This window comes from Crassostrea angulata, chromosome 10 (assembly GCF_025612915.1).
Source record: "Crassostrea angulata isolate pt1a10 chromosome 10, ASM2561291v2, whole genome shotgun sequence".
Lineage (NCBI taxonomy): Eukaryota > Metazoa > Mollusca > Bivalvia > Ostreida > Ostreidae > Magallana > Magallana angulata.
The window spans coordinates 52490842-52507998 of record NC_069120.1 but is presented as its reverse complement, the minus strand read 5'-3'; the positions used below and the strand labels follow the sequence as shown (position 1 = coordinate 52507998).

Here is a 17157-nt window from a genome sequence, read left to right as displayed (position 1 = left end):
TATCAAAATTAAATTAGATGTTGTTCATGTGTTATATCACTGTTTTTGCTTAGCAAAACTCTGTTGGTGGCATACGTAGCTTTAGCCAATTAAACATTCTACGTAAAATTGATTTTAATCACCTTCAAATGGATACAGAGGACAGGCAAAAGTACTGCCAGTGTCAAACAAATTGAAGTGGCACCAGTACTAAAGGAATACTCGCACTAGTATATGGTTACCGATGTGACAATGAACATTGTCTTTCACAATGCAAATGGCAGCTTTACATTAAATGCTGCCAAGACACGTTGATCGTGATGCCAGATGTTGCCTTCATTAAAAGTTAAGCCATCAAAACCACTTGCATGAATGTGAAAGATAGTAAAAACAGCGTGAGAAATTGCATCTGTACACCACTAAGGCATTAATTTAGATTCATGGATTGGGTGCACACGGAGGAAAACATGCTTAGGATAAAAGGCTCTTTATTTAACTGAATGAAAAATGTATTTTGAGAGAAGATTTCTATGTCAATTGTGTTTTTATAATTTTACAAATACCATTCAGCGATACCTACACGAGGGACCGGTATATAAAGCTCTGACACTTGCCTTGTCACCTTGATAATCATGGCCAAAGGTAACAATTGGTTGTGCTTCTTGGTAATAACTGCAGTTGTTGGATGGAAAGGCGGTGATGGTTCCCTCCGCCTGGCCGAAGAGGCCCTTCACAGGCTGGGCATTGACCCTAACCGTCCAGTTCAAAGGGAAACGCAGATAAATTCGTTCGTGCAGCACGTGTTTAACCAGATTCAGGAGAAACAAAACGATTTACGGATATCTCCCGACAGAGACCCCAGGGTGCAGTTTTATGACTCCCTGTCAGGTTTGTGTTCATATTAGTCTAAAAACAGATTTTTGTTAAAGCAGAAAAACCCTATTGTTGGAATACTATTAAATGATCAACAGTTGTTGTGGTTGCTTACGTAGAGCCATATCAGATTCCAGGAAAAAACTTATTTTTCTTCTTCAAGTCCAGTTTTTTCGTCTTTTAATATTACATTCTAAGATATGAAATAAATCATAAAACATTAAAGGCCGGGCATTGTCACGATTTTGGTCAAATTTTATTTTCTGTTTTTTATTATCTGAAATGGTTTAGGAATGTATTTCTAATGATCAAATGAAAGAACTCGGTCCACAACATCCCTCATTTGGCCTAGTAAATTTGAAAAAATTACACAAAGATTTCGAACATTTCTAAGGGTATATTTTCCATCTATATCAGAGTCCAAATCAAAATATGCACTAGTTTCCTTTCACCGGATGTTTGCAAATGAACACTAATTGCCCAAACCCTACCCGGATCACCATTTTCCGGGAAAACCTTGAAGTTTTACTAAATTCAGTCGTAAAATTCACCAAGAGCGCATTCATTACGGCTCAATTTTATTACAGAAAATAAAGATATAGCATATATTGAATAAATTACATTCAAAATATTAAGCCGTAAACAATGCGCTCATATCGGGGAAAAAATAAATACAACATTCGCGGCAACATCAAAGATGTCGTCTGGAAGCTGCTAGCTGTCAAGATCAAAAGAATAGCGTTATGTAACGAATACACGAAAGAAAGCATACATTTTTACTGGATTCATAAAAGTTGAAGGTGAGGTTTTTTTTCATTATTCTATTTAATATATTCTGTAACCTTTAATAAATATAATTAAACAAACTTGAGATGAGAAAAGTCACGTCACCCTGTTCACATTTTGAGCACTCAGGGAGTCATGTTGGTTTTCTTCTTGGCTTATTTACTTTGTTGTTAATATCAGTCATAGAGTGTATACATGTATATAGTAGGCATGTATAATTATATAACAGACAGTTTATTTTCTGTGCTTCGTACAAGTTCATAACGTCCTTCTACTCTCATACCCATGCACATAAACACCCACACGCTCTGATGTAGCATTACCTATATAACCTATACTCTTTATTTCCTTATCCATTTTCAATTCGTCGGTTTAAATTACTAAATAAGTCAAACATTCTATAAACATGGACAAATGCCATTCAAAGTAAAAAAAAAATGTATATGAACTTTTCATAATGAAAAGAAAAAAAGTTTCTTTCACTTTTTTTTCTTGTAAATGACAATAAAACTCATACAAACGGACGAGAGAAAAACTTCGTATGACTACTTCAGATAAAGAACACATAGAGATAAATGTTGTTTATTAATTTTAATCATACCTTGTTTTCTATGTGATATATACGTTTGTTGTTTATTTATTTTTTTATTTCAATAAAGGGCAATAACTCGAATTGGCCAACAGGTGCGGATCCAAAATTTTAACTATATTAAAAAAAAACAATGAAAATGAATTTCTTTATACTACACTGTACAATTACCTTTATTCAATATTGTGGAAATGACCTTGACAACGGGAAATGTTTATCAATTAAAAAAAGAAAATGAACAGCATATCAAAATATCAGCATATTGTAACACCCCCCCCCCCCAATTTTTTTATGTGTTATTGTTAAGCTACAAAAAATTTGCAAATTTATATATGATTTGCAGCATATTCTTGTATACATTTTATAGTCTGTCTCATGTTACAGTTTCCAGCCATTTTTTTATGAATTTTAAAGATAATACCGGTACAAATACCTGACAAATTGAAACAAGGGGAAAATTATAATTTTGTCATTCACAATTTGATTCTTCACAATTTTTACCTGGAAAAATTAACATGAAAGAAAACAAATTAATAATGAAAAATGTTTAAATCTTTCTCCATTCCAAAGTATTTGGGACACCTTGCACACTTTTTCAACTTACTGATCTGGGTACTCATTTTGTTTGCAATTATGCAAAATCCCCGTAGACTTTCTTATTTTGGTTGTTTATTAAAACTCTAAACAGAAGAAGGGCATATAAGAACAGAAAATCTGGACCCTTTTCATTTCAGTAAATGGACCGATTGGTAATTCGATAAAAAAGTATTACAATTGATTGATAATCAAAATATTAAGAAAAAAAATGGTGGACGCAGAAACTTTAGACAGAGTATAATACATAACTGTGTGTTTTTATATTTTCCCTTAACATTGTATTTTATTAAAATAAATATTTCAGAAATGCCAGGTTCTGGTCAGAAACACTATGGCTGTTTCAACTGTCCTAATAGAGTAAGACAGAAGGATAGGCACATTATATCGTCTAGAAATAGAGCTTTTATTGCCAAATTAACAGGAAGGACTCCATCAAACAGTGACTTTCTCTGTAATAAATGCAGATGTATGTGCCAGCATCACATCAAAAGGAAAACCAGTATGCCCAGCAGGGTACAGCAGGTTCCAGCACAATCCACTGAAGCTCCTCCATTCAGTCCTCCATCCATTCCTCTCCCATTTCCCAGCACATCTAGAGGACATGCTTCATGCTGCATGTGCAAGCGCCAAGGTCCAAAGCTGGTTGTAGTTCCAGTAGGTGCAAGACATCACATCTTCATCACTAAAGAGGTCATCATCCCTGCTGGAGCTCGCTGCTGTCCAAACCACCTACAACAGAACATAGACGATCTCAATCCTTTATCTGATTCTACTTTATTTAATAAGACAGGAATCACAGAACTAGTTAAGTTTTTGCGGAATGAGGTTTTAAAGAAGGAGAGGACGAGATTAGACTTTGATAGCGGCGGGAATCTTGCTTCAACAGATTACCAAAGTCTGCTTGGAATTCCAAAAACAGCCTTTGAGGACTTACTGAAGTATGTTGAGGGGAAAGTGAAGGTCACTCCAGTAAGAACAGTGCGGACAACCTTGGCCATATTTTTAATGAAATTAAGAGGAGGGGAGTCAAATCGAATTCTGTCCACTCTATTCAACATATCCAAATCCAGTGTACATAGAGGTGTGAAATCAATACGGACAGTACTGATGAATGGTGGATTTGTAGCCGAAAATCTGGGATTTGGACATGTTACCAGGGAACAGATAATTCAGGAGCACACAAGACCTTTGGCCCAGATGATTCTTGGTGATACAGTTTCCCAGCCAGCAATACTTGTCCTTGATGGTACTTATATATATATACACAAAAGTGGCAATTTCAAGTTTCAACGACAGTCATTCAGTCTTCACAAAGGACGGCCACTGGTGAAGCCAATGATTATTGTATCCACAACAGGTTACTTTGTGTCAGTACTGGGTCCTTATATTGCTAGAAACAATGATGCTACAATCCTTAACCACATAATGCACAGCAACCTTGAGGACATTCGGAGTTGGGTACAGGAGGAGGACATATTTGTGGTTGATCGTGGAGTTAGGGATTCCTTGGATTGTCTGGAGCAGATGGGGATTAATGCCAAAATGCCATCATTCCTTAACAAAGGAGATAAGCAGATGTCGACAGAAAATGCAAACACCAGTCGATTAGTGACAAAGGTATGGAATATAATTAGTATCAGTATATCTTTCAATATAAGATATATTTGTAAAATAAATTAACGCTTGTAAATAACCTTCTAACCTAAATAGTACCATTTATGTTTGAGAAATGAAAGAAAAACCTATTAATAATTATGACTATATGTTCCATATTATGTTTCACAGATACGTTGGGTTGTTGAGTCTGCCAACGCTAGGATCAAGCAATGGCGTTACCTAAGACACATCCTACCTTCCAGTCAAATTCCGTACATTGGTGACTTTGTCAGGATTGTGTGTGCCATTTGCAATAGGCAAGTTATTACCAAATATTATAAATATATAAAGATGAATATATAAAAATCTACTGGGTCTTTTATTTATGAAATCAAAACTCAAACTTGCTAGATTTGAAATTTTTAATAAATATTTTAAAAAATTGAGTATCAATTGTACATGTATTTCTATTATTTTGCTATGAATATGTCATACAGTTATATCAAATAGATGTGGGAGTTTTCTTCTTATAACTTTTAAGCCTTGTATTTTTTTAAATACAGTTTAGTTAAAAAATACAAACATGATAAACTCATTACTCACTTCAATTTTACTTTAATTCAGATACCTAAAACCCCTTGCTAGTGGAGACACTGAAGAAGACCAGGCCCTTGGTGCAAAAATGGTTTTTCTCTCCAAGCAGGTGAATACCCTTCAGCACCATATAGAAGAAAACCATCTAGACAGACGATCAGTATGCTGGAAGGAGGCTGATGACTTAATGGACTTTCCAAACATGGATGAGGAACAACTTAGAGCCATCACATGCGGTGTATACCAACTGCGTCTATCACCATCCTAAGCCCAAGAACATATAGAGGGAGACTGCAGCATCCAAGTCCACAGAGAGGAGCCAGGCCTTCTTCGTGTAAAACTGCAGAGTCGTCACGTGTCATCGAGATCCTACCTATTGTGGATACAGTATGGTGAGGGTGAAGTCAAGGCTTGGTACTGCAAGTGCAGGGCTGGTGCTCGTGTTGTGGGTATGTGTTCCCATGTTGCTGCCATCCTTTGGTATCTGGGACATGCTCGCCATCAAAGAGATGAGAATCTGGGAGTGCGAGACTGGGGGGAGTTTGTTGATGATGCCACACTGGTGGATGACTCTGACAGCTCCAGTGAAAGTGATGAAAGTGGACCAGAGGAGTAGATGTGTGACAAGTATGTCCAGTTTAAGTTGTACATTTACCTGTACTGTTCTGTTTTTTCATTGTATGTTGACTTTGATTAACTAATGTTTTGTTTAATTGCTCAATCTGTATGGATGAGAGAGAGAGAGAGAGAGAGAGAGAGAGAGAGAGAGAGAGAGAGAGAGAGAGAGAGAGAGAGCAAGCATCTATCTTATTGAGAGAGAGAGAGAGAATGAATGAGCATATACATGTATTTTATTGATGAGAGAGAGAGAGTTATCACTTATATCATGCATAAACAATTGATATGTAAATGATTCAATGTATTATTCTGCAGCAATTTAATGTTTTAATACTCAAATACTTTGTATATATAATTGTAATAACTGTAATGTCAGAAAAAATGCATGTTAATACATATCCTGTTACTCCTGTAATTAATTTTCATAAGCTAATCAACCATGATCTACTGGCATTTAATTTATTCATCTTTCCTGGCAAATATTATTTATATCAATTTAATACACATCATTGGTTTTTTTTTATTTCTGGGTTATGGATAATATAATGATTATGAACTCAGCATATGTTTTGTTTTATTTATCGACACCGATTGACTTGATCATGTATTAAGCTAATAAAAAATAACCTTCTATAAGCTATAAGCTTCATAAAAAATAGACAAATTAAATTAAGAAAATATTGATGTTAAAATACTTACACTTTTCATGTGGATAGTAGCTAGAATACTGATGTTCGCTGCAAATGTTGTCGTCAAAAACTCCCGAGTAAATTCGAGTCGACAATGTTTTTACTGGAAGCGGTGTCGATTTAGTTCGTTGCTGTGCACATATGGTCCATGTGTATCAATAAAGAGCATCCAGAAGGATAGTTTGAATAATTTAATTGAGTTTAAAAACTAATATACAATTAATCTTTTCTTATCATACATTCTGAATAAAAAAAAAATTTATTGTTATAATTGAGATCATAAATGCTTTTTAGTGCATCAGCCATGGTTATATGTACCCTGTAAATTAAGACCCTTGATAAAACATGTTACATGTAACCATATTGTTATTTTTAATTTTACCGCAGCATATTGCAATTAACAAAATTATTAACACAGTTATCTATTTTGATTTCCCTGCATACATATTTTTCAATTATTTGCTGAATATAATGCATATGCATGAACACAGCACTGTGCATCGTGATCATTTTCATGCAAATAAGCCGACTTGACAATTTATAACACCATATTTAACGACGTTCTACAAGAAAACTATGAGAGATATTAAAAAAAGAAAAACATTTCCAAGAAGCACATATTCTAGAGAGTATATAATGGTAAAATTTTCAATATTTGAAACTAGGCCATTTTTCATGGTTTGTGGATCGAGTTCTTTGAGAGTTAGTCATAGAGTAATAAGCAAGATACAGGACTTACAATTTTTTGTAATGTAAACAAGGCTCGTGCCCTGTTTTTGTTTACATATACTGTAGGTTCAATATGCAAGTAAAAAATCTTGTTTAAGCTGATTTATCTATTTTCTTATTCATTTTAAGAAAATAAATAAGTAAACAGTTCCTAACGTTTAACACATTCATTTTAAATCTATAACTGGAATTTATACTTCAACATTCAAAATGTAAACAAAAGCTTTGTTTAAATAGTAAAGAATCGTGAGCTCTGTAACTCGCTTATATCTAAACGAATGACACTCAAATTTTGGTTGTTTATTAAAAATGTCTTACTAAAGCATTGTAAACATTAAAATCGGAAAAATAATTTTTTACCAAAATCGTGACCATGCCCCTTTAAAGGAAACAAATAAAAAAAATATGGCATATTTATCATATAAATAAATTATATCGACAATTAGGCACTAGCGTTAATTGCAAAACTGGTTTATTTGGAATTGATTGTGTTTTTTTTTAATCTATCACAGGTAATATCGTCTTCATTTTGATTTTAATACAACATTTTTTTTTATTTGATGTAAAGTTGAGAGATTTGTTCGAACTATTCAAAACTGCTAATATATTATAATCTATAATTAATGATATAAACTAAAAAGTAATATAAAATATATACAACAGATTCAGATATGATATAGTCTACGCTAAAATCGCTGTTTCTTTTTTTTTCAATTTATGTGTGAGATTTGTAGCAAAAATGTTATTTGCCGAAAATATTCATTCCACTTAAAATTAAAGCTAAGGTGCAATAAAATATATTGCTTTTTCGTATTTTAGCCAAAAATATGTGATTTATTCCGAGTATACCTTTATGATATAACTTTGGGTGATGAAGGTTCCAAGAATACCAAGTTTGTTGTAAGAAAACGTGTTTTTTTTTTGTAATTTAGAAATCAATTAGTTTTTCAGCGATAACTGCATCTGATCGACATAATATTATCATATTTTTATTTTATTAAAATTGACAAAAAAACCAACTAAGGATTATAAAGCTGTAGCCTTTTCCGTACGGTTTTTGCTCCTCGGTAAGTTTGATAACGTGCACCCAGGGAATTTTATAATTTTTTTCGAAAATGTACAGAATAGCTTCGGGGTCGATGGCAAAACTCGATACGTCATAATTTAAGTACGTGGGGTTTCTCCTCAACATAATACAATATATATTTTTTTTATATTTAAATTTTTAAACAGACCGCTTTATTGTTAGATAAATTGCATTTAATTGTGCATTTTTTAATACATCGTCCTATTTTTCTTCGTATAAAAATGACCCCGACATTAACTTTAAAAAATACAAAATCAAAACGGAAATTCTGAATTTCAAATTTGGATATTTTTTGTGGGTTTTTTAATTCGACTGTCTCGCTGACAATAAATTATTGGATTTTATGAATTAACGGAATCAAATTTAACTTGAAATTAATTCTATAAATCACAAAAACATGAATGTGATGAATAAAGACATTGTACTTATGAAAGAAACGTTTAAATATGCACTTGGAACCATTTCCTATTTATGTAAATTAATAACTTTAAATAAGTTCTCTTAACAGGTCCCTGGAAAAATGTTTTACAAGAAATAGAAAATGTAAGAGTAAACAAGACATAAAAACTCTTGGAATCTTTCTAGGTCAAAACAAAGAGATGTGTTACAATAAAAATTGGACACAAATTGTTGACGATTTAGAAAAACTATTTGAGTCATGGAAAACAAGAAAATTAACAATATTTAGTAAAGTTTGTGTAATAAGTAGTTTGGCAATACCAAAATTCTTATACACTGGACCGATTTTAAACCTCCCAGATGAAGGTATACTGAAAAAAATACAGAGTCTTTTATATAATTTTATTTGGAATAAAAAAGACAGAATCAAAAGAAATACTCAGATAGGAAAAATTCAAGATGGAGGCATAGGTATTGTTGATATACTGATGAAACTTAAATCAATAAAAGTGTCCTGGATAAATCACATTTTCAGAAAAAACAGTTCCTTATCAATTTTTGTAGACAGTCTGTGTTAAGAAATGTTTTTTGACTTTGAGTATCTCTGTAAAACCAATGTAACATGTTTACATGATTATCAAATGATAGAACATTTTCCCCTGTTTTACAAAGAAATTTTTGTCTTTTTTAACGAATGTAAAAAATTTAAATCAGACATGAGTCTAAATGCACTATTAAAAGAACCGCTATGGTGTAATAAAATTTTTGTGTTAAAAAACAAACCAGTATTTTTTTAAAGAGTGGTTAAAAAGTGGTATTAAGTACTTAAACGATATTGTAAACGAAAATGGTTTGAAACCTGCAAAATGGTTTAGTGACCAACCTGTCTGTAAAAGAAACTGGATATGTGAATATGTAAATATAAAAACGATCTTTTTAAAATGTTTCAAAAATATGATTTTTCAGATATTCAATATGAAAACATTGTATTCGGAAAAACGTCTTTTGAACTGTGTTTTAAAAACCATGTATACATCTGTGATATTAATTCAAAGCTAATTTATGACATTTTTCGTCAAAAACAATTTGTAGCACCATTACATCAACTTTACTATAAAAATGTTTTTGAAATTTCCAAGGAATCATGGAAATCTATTTATGAACAAAAAATCTTAGCCAGTAAAGACAAAAAAATATCTGACTTTAATTACAGACGACTAAACAATTTATTATGTAATAGAGAAATGATGAAAAGATGGAAAATTGTTGAAAATGATATGTGTGTCTTTTGTAAAGATGTAAAGGAAAACAACGAGCATCTCATTCTGAGATGTAAGAATGTAATTCAAATATGGGACACTGTTCAAAAATGTTTAAATTTTGATGTATCATGGAAAACAGTAGTAATAGGTTTTTATTTTGAAAAGAATGAGAAAACACTATTTCTTAACAGTTTGATTTCTTTGATTGCCTGTAAGATATATAAGTATAAAATGTATTGTAGAATTGAAAACAAAAAGGAAAAACCTCAAGAAATATGTAATCATATAAAATATGTACTAACTTTTTTCTCTGATGTCTACAAAACGTTGTCACAAAAGAGTTTTGCAATCCTTTTAAAACGTATTAGAAGCAGTTTATAATTCATATAATAGGTAAATTGATACATAATTTATTTTTATTTTATATATATTTATATATCTTTTCTATATCTGTTTTGTTATACAAATAGGTGCCAACAGGTCCACATACCAGGTGTGGTCGCTGTTTTGCTAACATGGGGCATTAGAGACTTGTAGTTAGTAGATTGTGGCCCTTCATGTTAGCATAGGCAATATCTTGCTGTCCTAAAAGTGAAATACGAGGGCTATCCAAAAAGTTCGTGGACAATCGCGTTTTTGTCATTTTAAACGGGTTTATATATGCATATTGTAAACCAAAATATTTGTTATAAAATTCCAAATCAGATTAAAGTGGTTTTGAATGTTTTCATTAAAATTAAACTTAAATTTTACTGTATTAAAGTGTCGCGAAAAGCACGAACAGTCCAGTTTCAAAATTGTCTAAACTTCGAGATTGAGTTTTAAGATCTGAATATTAACAGTATTTTAAAAACAGGTCAAAACGTCAAAATATTCAACTGTGACGTAGTCAGAATTGTGTACGTCATTTTCATACGTCATTTAAAGCCGTTTTCAATTGAGCAGAGGATATTTCAAGGAGTTTAGGGCAAGAACATGTCTTTGAAAACGCCAGAAAAAGCGACGTCGGTGGATCGCATGGAACAGCGCGCCATCATTAAATTCTGTGTAGAATCGGGAAAACACCTATCGAAACGAAACAAATGATGGAGAACACAAAAAGGCATCGACACATATCAAGATCACTACTAAGTCTACAAGTGGCACAAACGATTTTCGGATGGAGTTTGCGATTTACAAGACGCTGAAAGAAGTGGAAGGCCTTTGATTTGTGACGATATAACGAAATCCTTCATTCATGACATTGTCATGAAAGACAGACGTCTGACGTTACGAGAAGTCGCGTCAATAAGTGATGTTATAGTCTGTCCCAAGATATCTTGGATTCACATTTTGCTTAATTGCTCGATATTTATAAATACATCAGGCTTCAAACGATGTTCATTCAAAAGTATAAAAAAATTCCAATTAAGATTTCTCAGTCGAAACGTCCCTGTTAGCTATATCAGGTTTCAATACAATGCTAAAAAATGTGATGTCTACGGAGATTTTGTATTGCAGCAAGCCCGGATGATAACGGTGAAAAATTGCGCGATGTATTCCGAGTGAAGATGTAAACATTCCCCATTATAAATCTCCGTAAGGAATCTGTTTTCGTTCATGTGAATTTTTCTGAGTGACAGTTGATAATGTGTCAGTGAAATTATCTTGGAAATTATCCCTTTTAACTATTACAATAGCACTTCTTTCACAGGTATGTGTATTTTTTTTTTAATCGTCCAAATGTGCTGCATGAATATCTTGGGACAGACTTTAGCAAATCTTCGGTTTTTAATATCCTCACTGAAGACTTCTGTATGAGCCGTGTTTGCGCAAGATGGGTGCCCATACTTTTATCCGAGGAGCACAAAAAAAGACGAATGCAGACAAGTAAGGCGTTCATACAGAATTTCAAGAGAAGAGGAGAGAAGTGGCTTGACAGAATCATTACTACGGATGAGACTTGGCTGCATCAGTTTGATCCAGAAACAAAAACAGAATCCAGGATTTGGAAACACCGGGGTTCTCCAGCACCGAAAAAGGCAAAGGTTGCGAAATCAGTGGGTAAACAAATGTACATTTTCTTTGCTGATCGGCACGGAATGATTTTGGTCCACGCTGTATCCTCCGGTCAGACGGTGAATGCTGCATACTACTCCAAGGTAGAGCACTACCCATTTCATCACATTTAAATTGTAATTACAGATTTAAAAACATCCATTTCGCTACATTTAGCATATCGTAATTCATAAATTTAATACCCGGACATTCTAATCTTAATTTTTATTTATTTAATTACTATATATGATTAAATTCACATATTATAAAGCCACATACAGTGTACCAAACGAAACATTGGTTTTATTTATTACAGGTGTTACGCCGCGACTTAGTTAAGGCAATTTAGAAAAAACGCCCTGCCATGGCTGTGGACCTTGGAAATATCATCCTACACCAAGATAATGCACCTGCACATACGGCAGCTTCCACGTGTCTGGAAATTGAACTCCTAGGATTCGATCTTCTTGAACACCCGCCATACAGTCCGGATCTTGCTCCGATGGATTTTGCAATTTTTCCTTTCATCAAATCACAGCTAAGATGAGTAAAATTTGAGGAATCTGATGAACTTAAATATGCAACTCGAACCATTGTATCTAAAATCGACAGTAAATGGTATTCGGATGTGTTCGATTCATGGCTAAGAAGGTGTGAGAAGTGTTTGCAGTGCAAAGGTGACTACGTTGAAAAGTAACAGAAACCAACGTGCTACGTACGACGTTATAAAAATGTCGTGTAACCGTCAGACTGGGCCGTGCGGCCTGTACAGGTAATGTTTTTGTAGTGATAACTACATTATAAGAATGTACATTGCTCTGATTTTTATACACATGCATTATTATAGTCTATATTAAAATATTTCAATACTTTCCTAAATATAGCGTCGTTATTTAGAATGAAATTACATGTGTCCACGAACTTTTTGGACAACCCTCGTATACATGTATGTCTGAACAATTCTGAAACCTTTTTTCATTACCTTTTTGTCAATCATTTTTTTATGTTGTTTTTTTTTTCAAATATCTTTTTTTTTTACTTATAAGACTTATGTCGAACACTCTGTATGAAAATGTGCATATCTACTTATATTTAAAGATCCTATACATCTATGTTGAAAAATTATGTAGTAAGTACTTTTGCTATTGTATTAAGAACAAATGTAAATAAACAATAAAAAAAATAATAATAATGTTACCACTAACCCACTGTGTGGGTATAACACCAGAATCAAATATTTTGTTAAACAATACAGTAAATAAATTCAACATACATTCTTGGGTGCTTTTGATATATTCATTAAAAATTCTATCATCAAAAAAACATTTAAATAAGTAATTTTAAACAAAAAGTTTATTAGCTTCTCAATTTTTAAAAGTTATCAATCATGATATTTCTATTAAATGAATATTTTATCAAGGAAGAATGGGGTTATCAAAATCAATAATTGTAATCAGCTGTCGATTACAAGTTGCGGAGTTATCATGTGTAATCAGTTATCATTCATTTTTCTGATTACAAATAATCATAATTTAATCGATTACTGTAAAAAAAAAAAAGGCATGTAATTATGATTGATATTTGATAACTATTTTTATCATGATGGTAAAATTAAAATGACTGAAATCATAATTTATTACATTTAGTAATATTAGTTGAATAAGGTTCAATATTAGATGTGATTTCAGTATAGAATGTGTATGAAATAATTCACAACAATGTGTTTTAGCAGCTAAGATAATACGGTACTGTTTTAAATCAGCTTGGGTACCGTTATTACAACAATGATATATCAAAGCATGGCTTGTTAGCCATATTGTTAATTGTATTAAAAACATGTACCAATTTGTAGTCTAAAAGATTTCAACACAATCAATTATATGTAAACAGATTTTGTGTAATCCATATTATTAAAAAGAGTGTCTTTTGGATATATTGTTTCTTTCCTAACATTAAACATTTAAACAAGGAAAACACGAATAAACAAATACCAGTCATGTTGTCTATAATAGTCACAAGTAATCATGATTACAAGAAGGGAAGGTAATCAAATGTAATTGATTAATTCTGAAATTGGATGTTATTTGCTTGTAATCGATTACTTTTAAAATCCAGAGTAATTGTTATCTAGACTAATACAGGTGTTATAACAAGACGCGAATCATTCTAGAAAGATTCTCAGAAAAGCATTTCGGGTTTTAAATTTTCCTTCTTCTAGTGAAGAAATATAAAACATTTAGTTCTTTTAAACATTGTAATATATAATGATTGTTATAAAATGATCATCGCTTCAACTATTTCCATATTTTAATGACCTTAAAGCTTTGGTATCGCTGTATATTTTAATTAATTAATTTAATTAATAAAGCCCGAAGGATTTTATGATAGATTTGATCATGCCCCGACCGAAATTATCACCTCATAATTTTCAAAGAATGATTCCTTATTACTATATTTATATAATCTTGGGTCATCGTACGATTAAATATCTAAATACAAACAAGCAAACCCCGCTGGCGCCTCAATTTGGTGTCATTTGAAGTTATGGGTTACATGTACGAGGGTTGTTCGGAAATTATTGAGACAACACAAATATCTAAGTGGCGAATTGTAATGAAAATTGGCATAAACATTGAAGAATGCTTTACAAATAATTACACAAAGTAATATTACAAAATAATTATTAGTTCGTTTATGACAGTACATAAATAAGTCGGGGTACCCGGCGCACGCACAAACTCTGAGTTTAAACATCTTCTTTTTAGTGTTGTTAGAACTACAATTCTTGATTAAAGAAACCAAATTATGTATGTTTATTTTGCTATTTATTGTAACTAACTTTTGTGTAAGTTTAGCTAGTGTTCGAGTTGAAATACGAAAAGAGTACTAAAATATCTACAAAGCAATTAAAATTTGACCGAGACAGTTTATTGAATTTTAACGTGAAGGCGGCGCAGCGAATATACATTTTAAAAATTAGTGTGAATCTCGGAAGAAGACCTTTTTGGACCAAGAAATTGCATAAAAACTATACGATGAAAAGGGGTCAAAAGCTTAAGTTAATCGGGGTTTAACTAAAATTAAAACAAAGGGACTAAATATTAACTACTTTTTTCGCAACACAAACTGATTTTAACAGTTCTAAGATTTGTACATAATGAATGTAAGAGAAATTTCACAGTAAGTTGAATTTTGGGAAGAAATAACTAGATTTTTCCAAAAAAAAGTCAAGAATAGAAAGTATATGTAACTGTTGCCATTTTAAAATAAAAAGCAAGATGAAAAATGAATAATAGTTTATGTTTTCCGTTCGTTTGAAAGGTGTTTATAACATAGGACCAAGGAATAAACGCTAAAATGGCGTTGCGATGAGTTTAATTGTGGTTGCGCCGGGTCATTGGATGTAGGCAACTTTGTTAGCTTACAAGGAAGAAACAAATGATGTCATTAACTTCAAAATTTTTACGGTAATAAAAGACATCCTGGTTTATTGTCTGATGAACTTCAAATGATTTATCTTTTTTTCTAAGGGAGTAAGAGTAAATGTCTCGTTAATTTCCGAACAACCCTCGTATATATTACAAAATCGATACGTAGTGTTATCACAGGCAAATACACTGGTAAATGTAAATAACAGAAGACGTTTTAAGTTTTTAAAACCTTGTGTCTAATCCTATTGTAATCACCACGACATTAAAATATGTCAAAACCGCTTTTCTGCTGTTCAATCCCATTTATCATTTCTTTCTCATTTGGTTTTTTTTTCATGCGCATCTTATTTTAGTTTTCCGTTCTTAGAAAATTCAAACGGAAGAGTGGATTTCGACCTTGAGCAGGGTCCTATCGTCGGCAATGTCACCAAGGTGGAGGTTGCATTCACCGGTCATCTCCATAGAAACTTTATCATTTATATCACATCTCCAAGTCAGCTGAGCAGAGGTAAGATCTAGATCAAAACAAAAAGATCAAGACCTACTACTGTAGTCAGTCTTTTTGTCATACTAAATAAAATCTAAATTACGATAAAGTCATACTCAAAATTCTCCATTCTTTTTAATTCGGACACATTGTTTTAAAGTAGTCACCACTGCACGGACTCCACACGGCAAGGTGGCAGACATTACGACTCTCGTTGCAGACAAGCTTTCTGGTTCTACTCTTTCTCTCTCCATCTCTGTCAAGGGTGCAGGGAACTGGATCAGACATCTACGTCCCGTTCTAGCAATATTTCTGGATCTTGATGCTTCTGTTTTGAATCGACGTCGAAAGCGTTTTATTGTTCAGACAGGAAATGGTTCGGTTTCCGCGGATACGGCTGAAAGTGGAAATTACTGCCGTTTAGTACCATGGACGGTTAGTCTTCGGGATCTGGAGTGGTATCCACAATTTATTCACTCCCCAGAATTTTATCAGGCAAATCTTTGTTCCGGTGGGTGTCCCCGAGCAATATTAGAGAGTTATTTCAATGTCACAAACCACGGAATCTTCAAGGCGATGTTGGAGAAGAAACTTTGTTGTACCCCTATTGAGTACAACGATCAGTCTCTGCTGTTTAGCAATACAATCCAGACGGTCAAGGGCATGTCTGTGGCAAGGTGTGGGTGTCGCTGACCACCGTCAAATCCAATGAGCCATGCCCATCAGCGAGAGAGAGGCTCACAGGAAGTGAAGTCGTATGGCGTTTGTTGGTGAAACCCATAAAAGCATGGAGTAACTGTCTAGCAAGCAAGTGACATATAAATATGAGCAAATACTTAACATCATTCAAATATTCCAGAAGTGTATATTTGTGTAGTGAATATATAGTGAAGATTATTTACCTTGGAAACCATAGGTAAAAGAATTGAGCATAAATCTGTATTTTTTTTTTGCATATTTTCCAACTTAAAACGCATACTATGTGTGACATTATATAAATGATCTGGTACTTATAGAGGTACTGACTTGATGGTCGTGGCCATATCTAGGTCATATTTACCTCCTTATTAAGAAGAGCTCTGTATAGAGATATAAACATGCTAGCACATTTGGATTTTTTTCTTTTTGCTAAATGTTAGTTTATGACCAAATCTATCATATTCAAAGTCTAGGTCAGATCTCAGGGTTGATTCGTTGACCACTCACCTTCCTTAATAGATCTATAAAAAAAGGTACTTATTAGATATACTGATATAGGAACTTATTAGATCTAGGTACTTGTTAGATCTGTACTTATTAGATTTAGGTACTTATTAGATCTGTACTTATTAGATCTAGGTACTTATAAGATCTGTACATGTACTTATTAGATCTAGGTACTTATTAGATCTGTACTTATTAGAT

General features: G+C 32.8%; 1 protein-coding gene across 2 annotated transcripts; it reads left to right on the top strand.

The window, feature by feature from the left end:
- The first annotated feature begins 299 nt into the window (after positions 1–299).
- LOC128167640 (uncharacterized) lies at positions 300–16861 on the top strand. 2 transcript variants are annotated; one of them, XM_052833462.1, is made up of 3 exons: positions 300–867; positions 15634–15774; positions 15917–16861. In XM_052833462.1, exons 1-3 carry the CDS (start codon positions 612–614, stop codon positions 16444–16446), a joined length of 927 nt encoding a protein of 308 aa, XP_052689422.1. In that variant the 5' UTR covers positions 300–611; the 3' UTR covers positions 16447–16861. The 2 variants fall into 2 exon arrangements, with proteins under 2 accessions (XP_052689422.1, XP_052689421.1); XM_052833461.1 differs by having other exon boundaries at positions 308–867; positions 15914–16861.
- The last annotated feature ends 296 nt before the right edge of the window (positions 16862–17157 follow it).

Coding starts and splice junctions, on each gene's coding strand:
- LOC128167640 (XM_052833461.1), top strand. CDS start 612: ATGGCCAAAGGTAACAATTGGTTGTGCTTCTTGGTAATAACTGCAGTT. Junction 868..15,633: donor GTTTTATGACTCCCTGTCAG/GTTTGTGTTCAT, acceptor TTCCGTTCTTAG/AAAATTCAAACGGAAGAGTG. Junction 15,775..15,913: donor TCCAAGTCAGCTGAGCAGAG/GTAAGATCTAGA, acceptor ATTGTTTTAAAG/TAGTCACCACTGCACGGACT.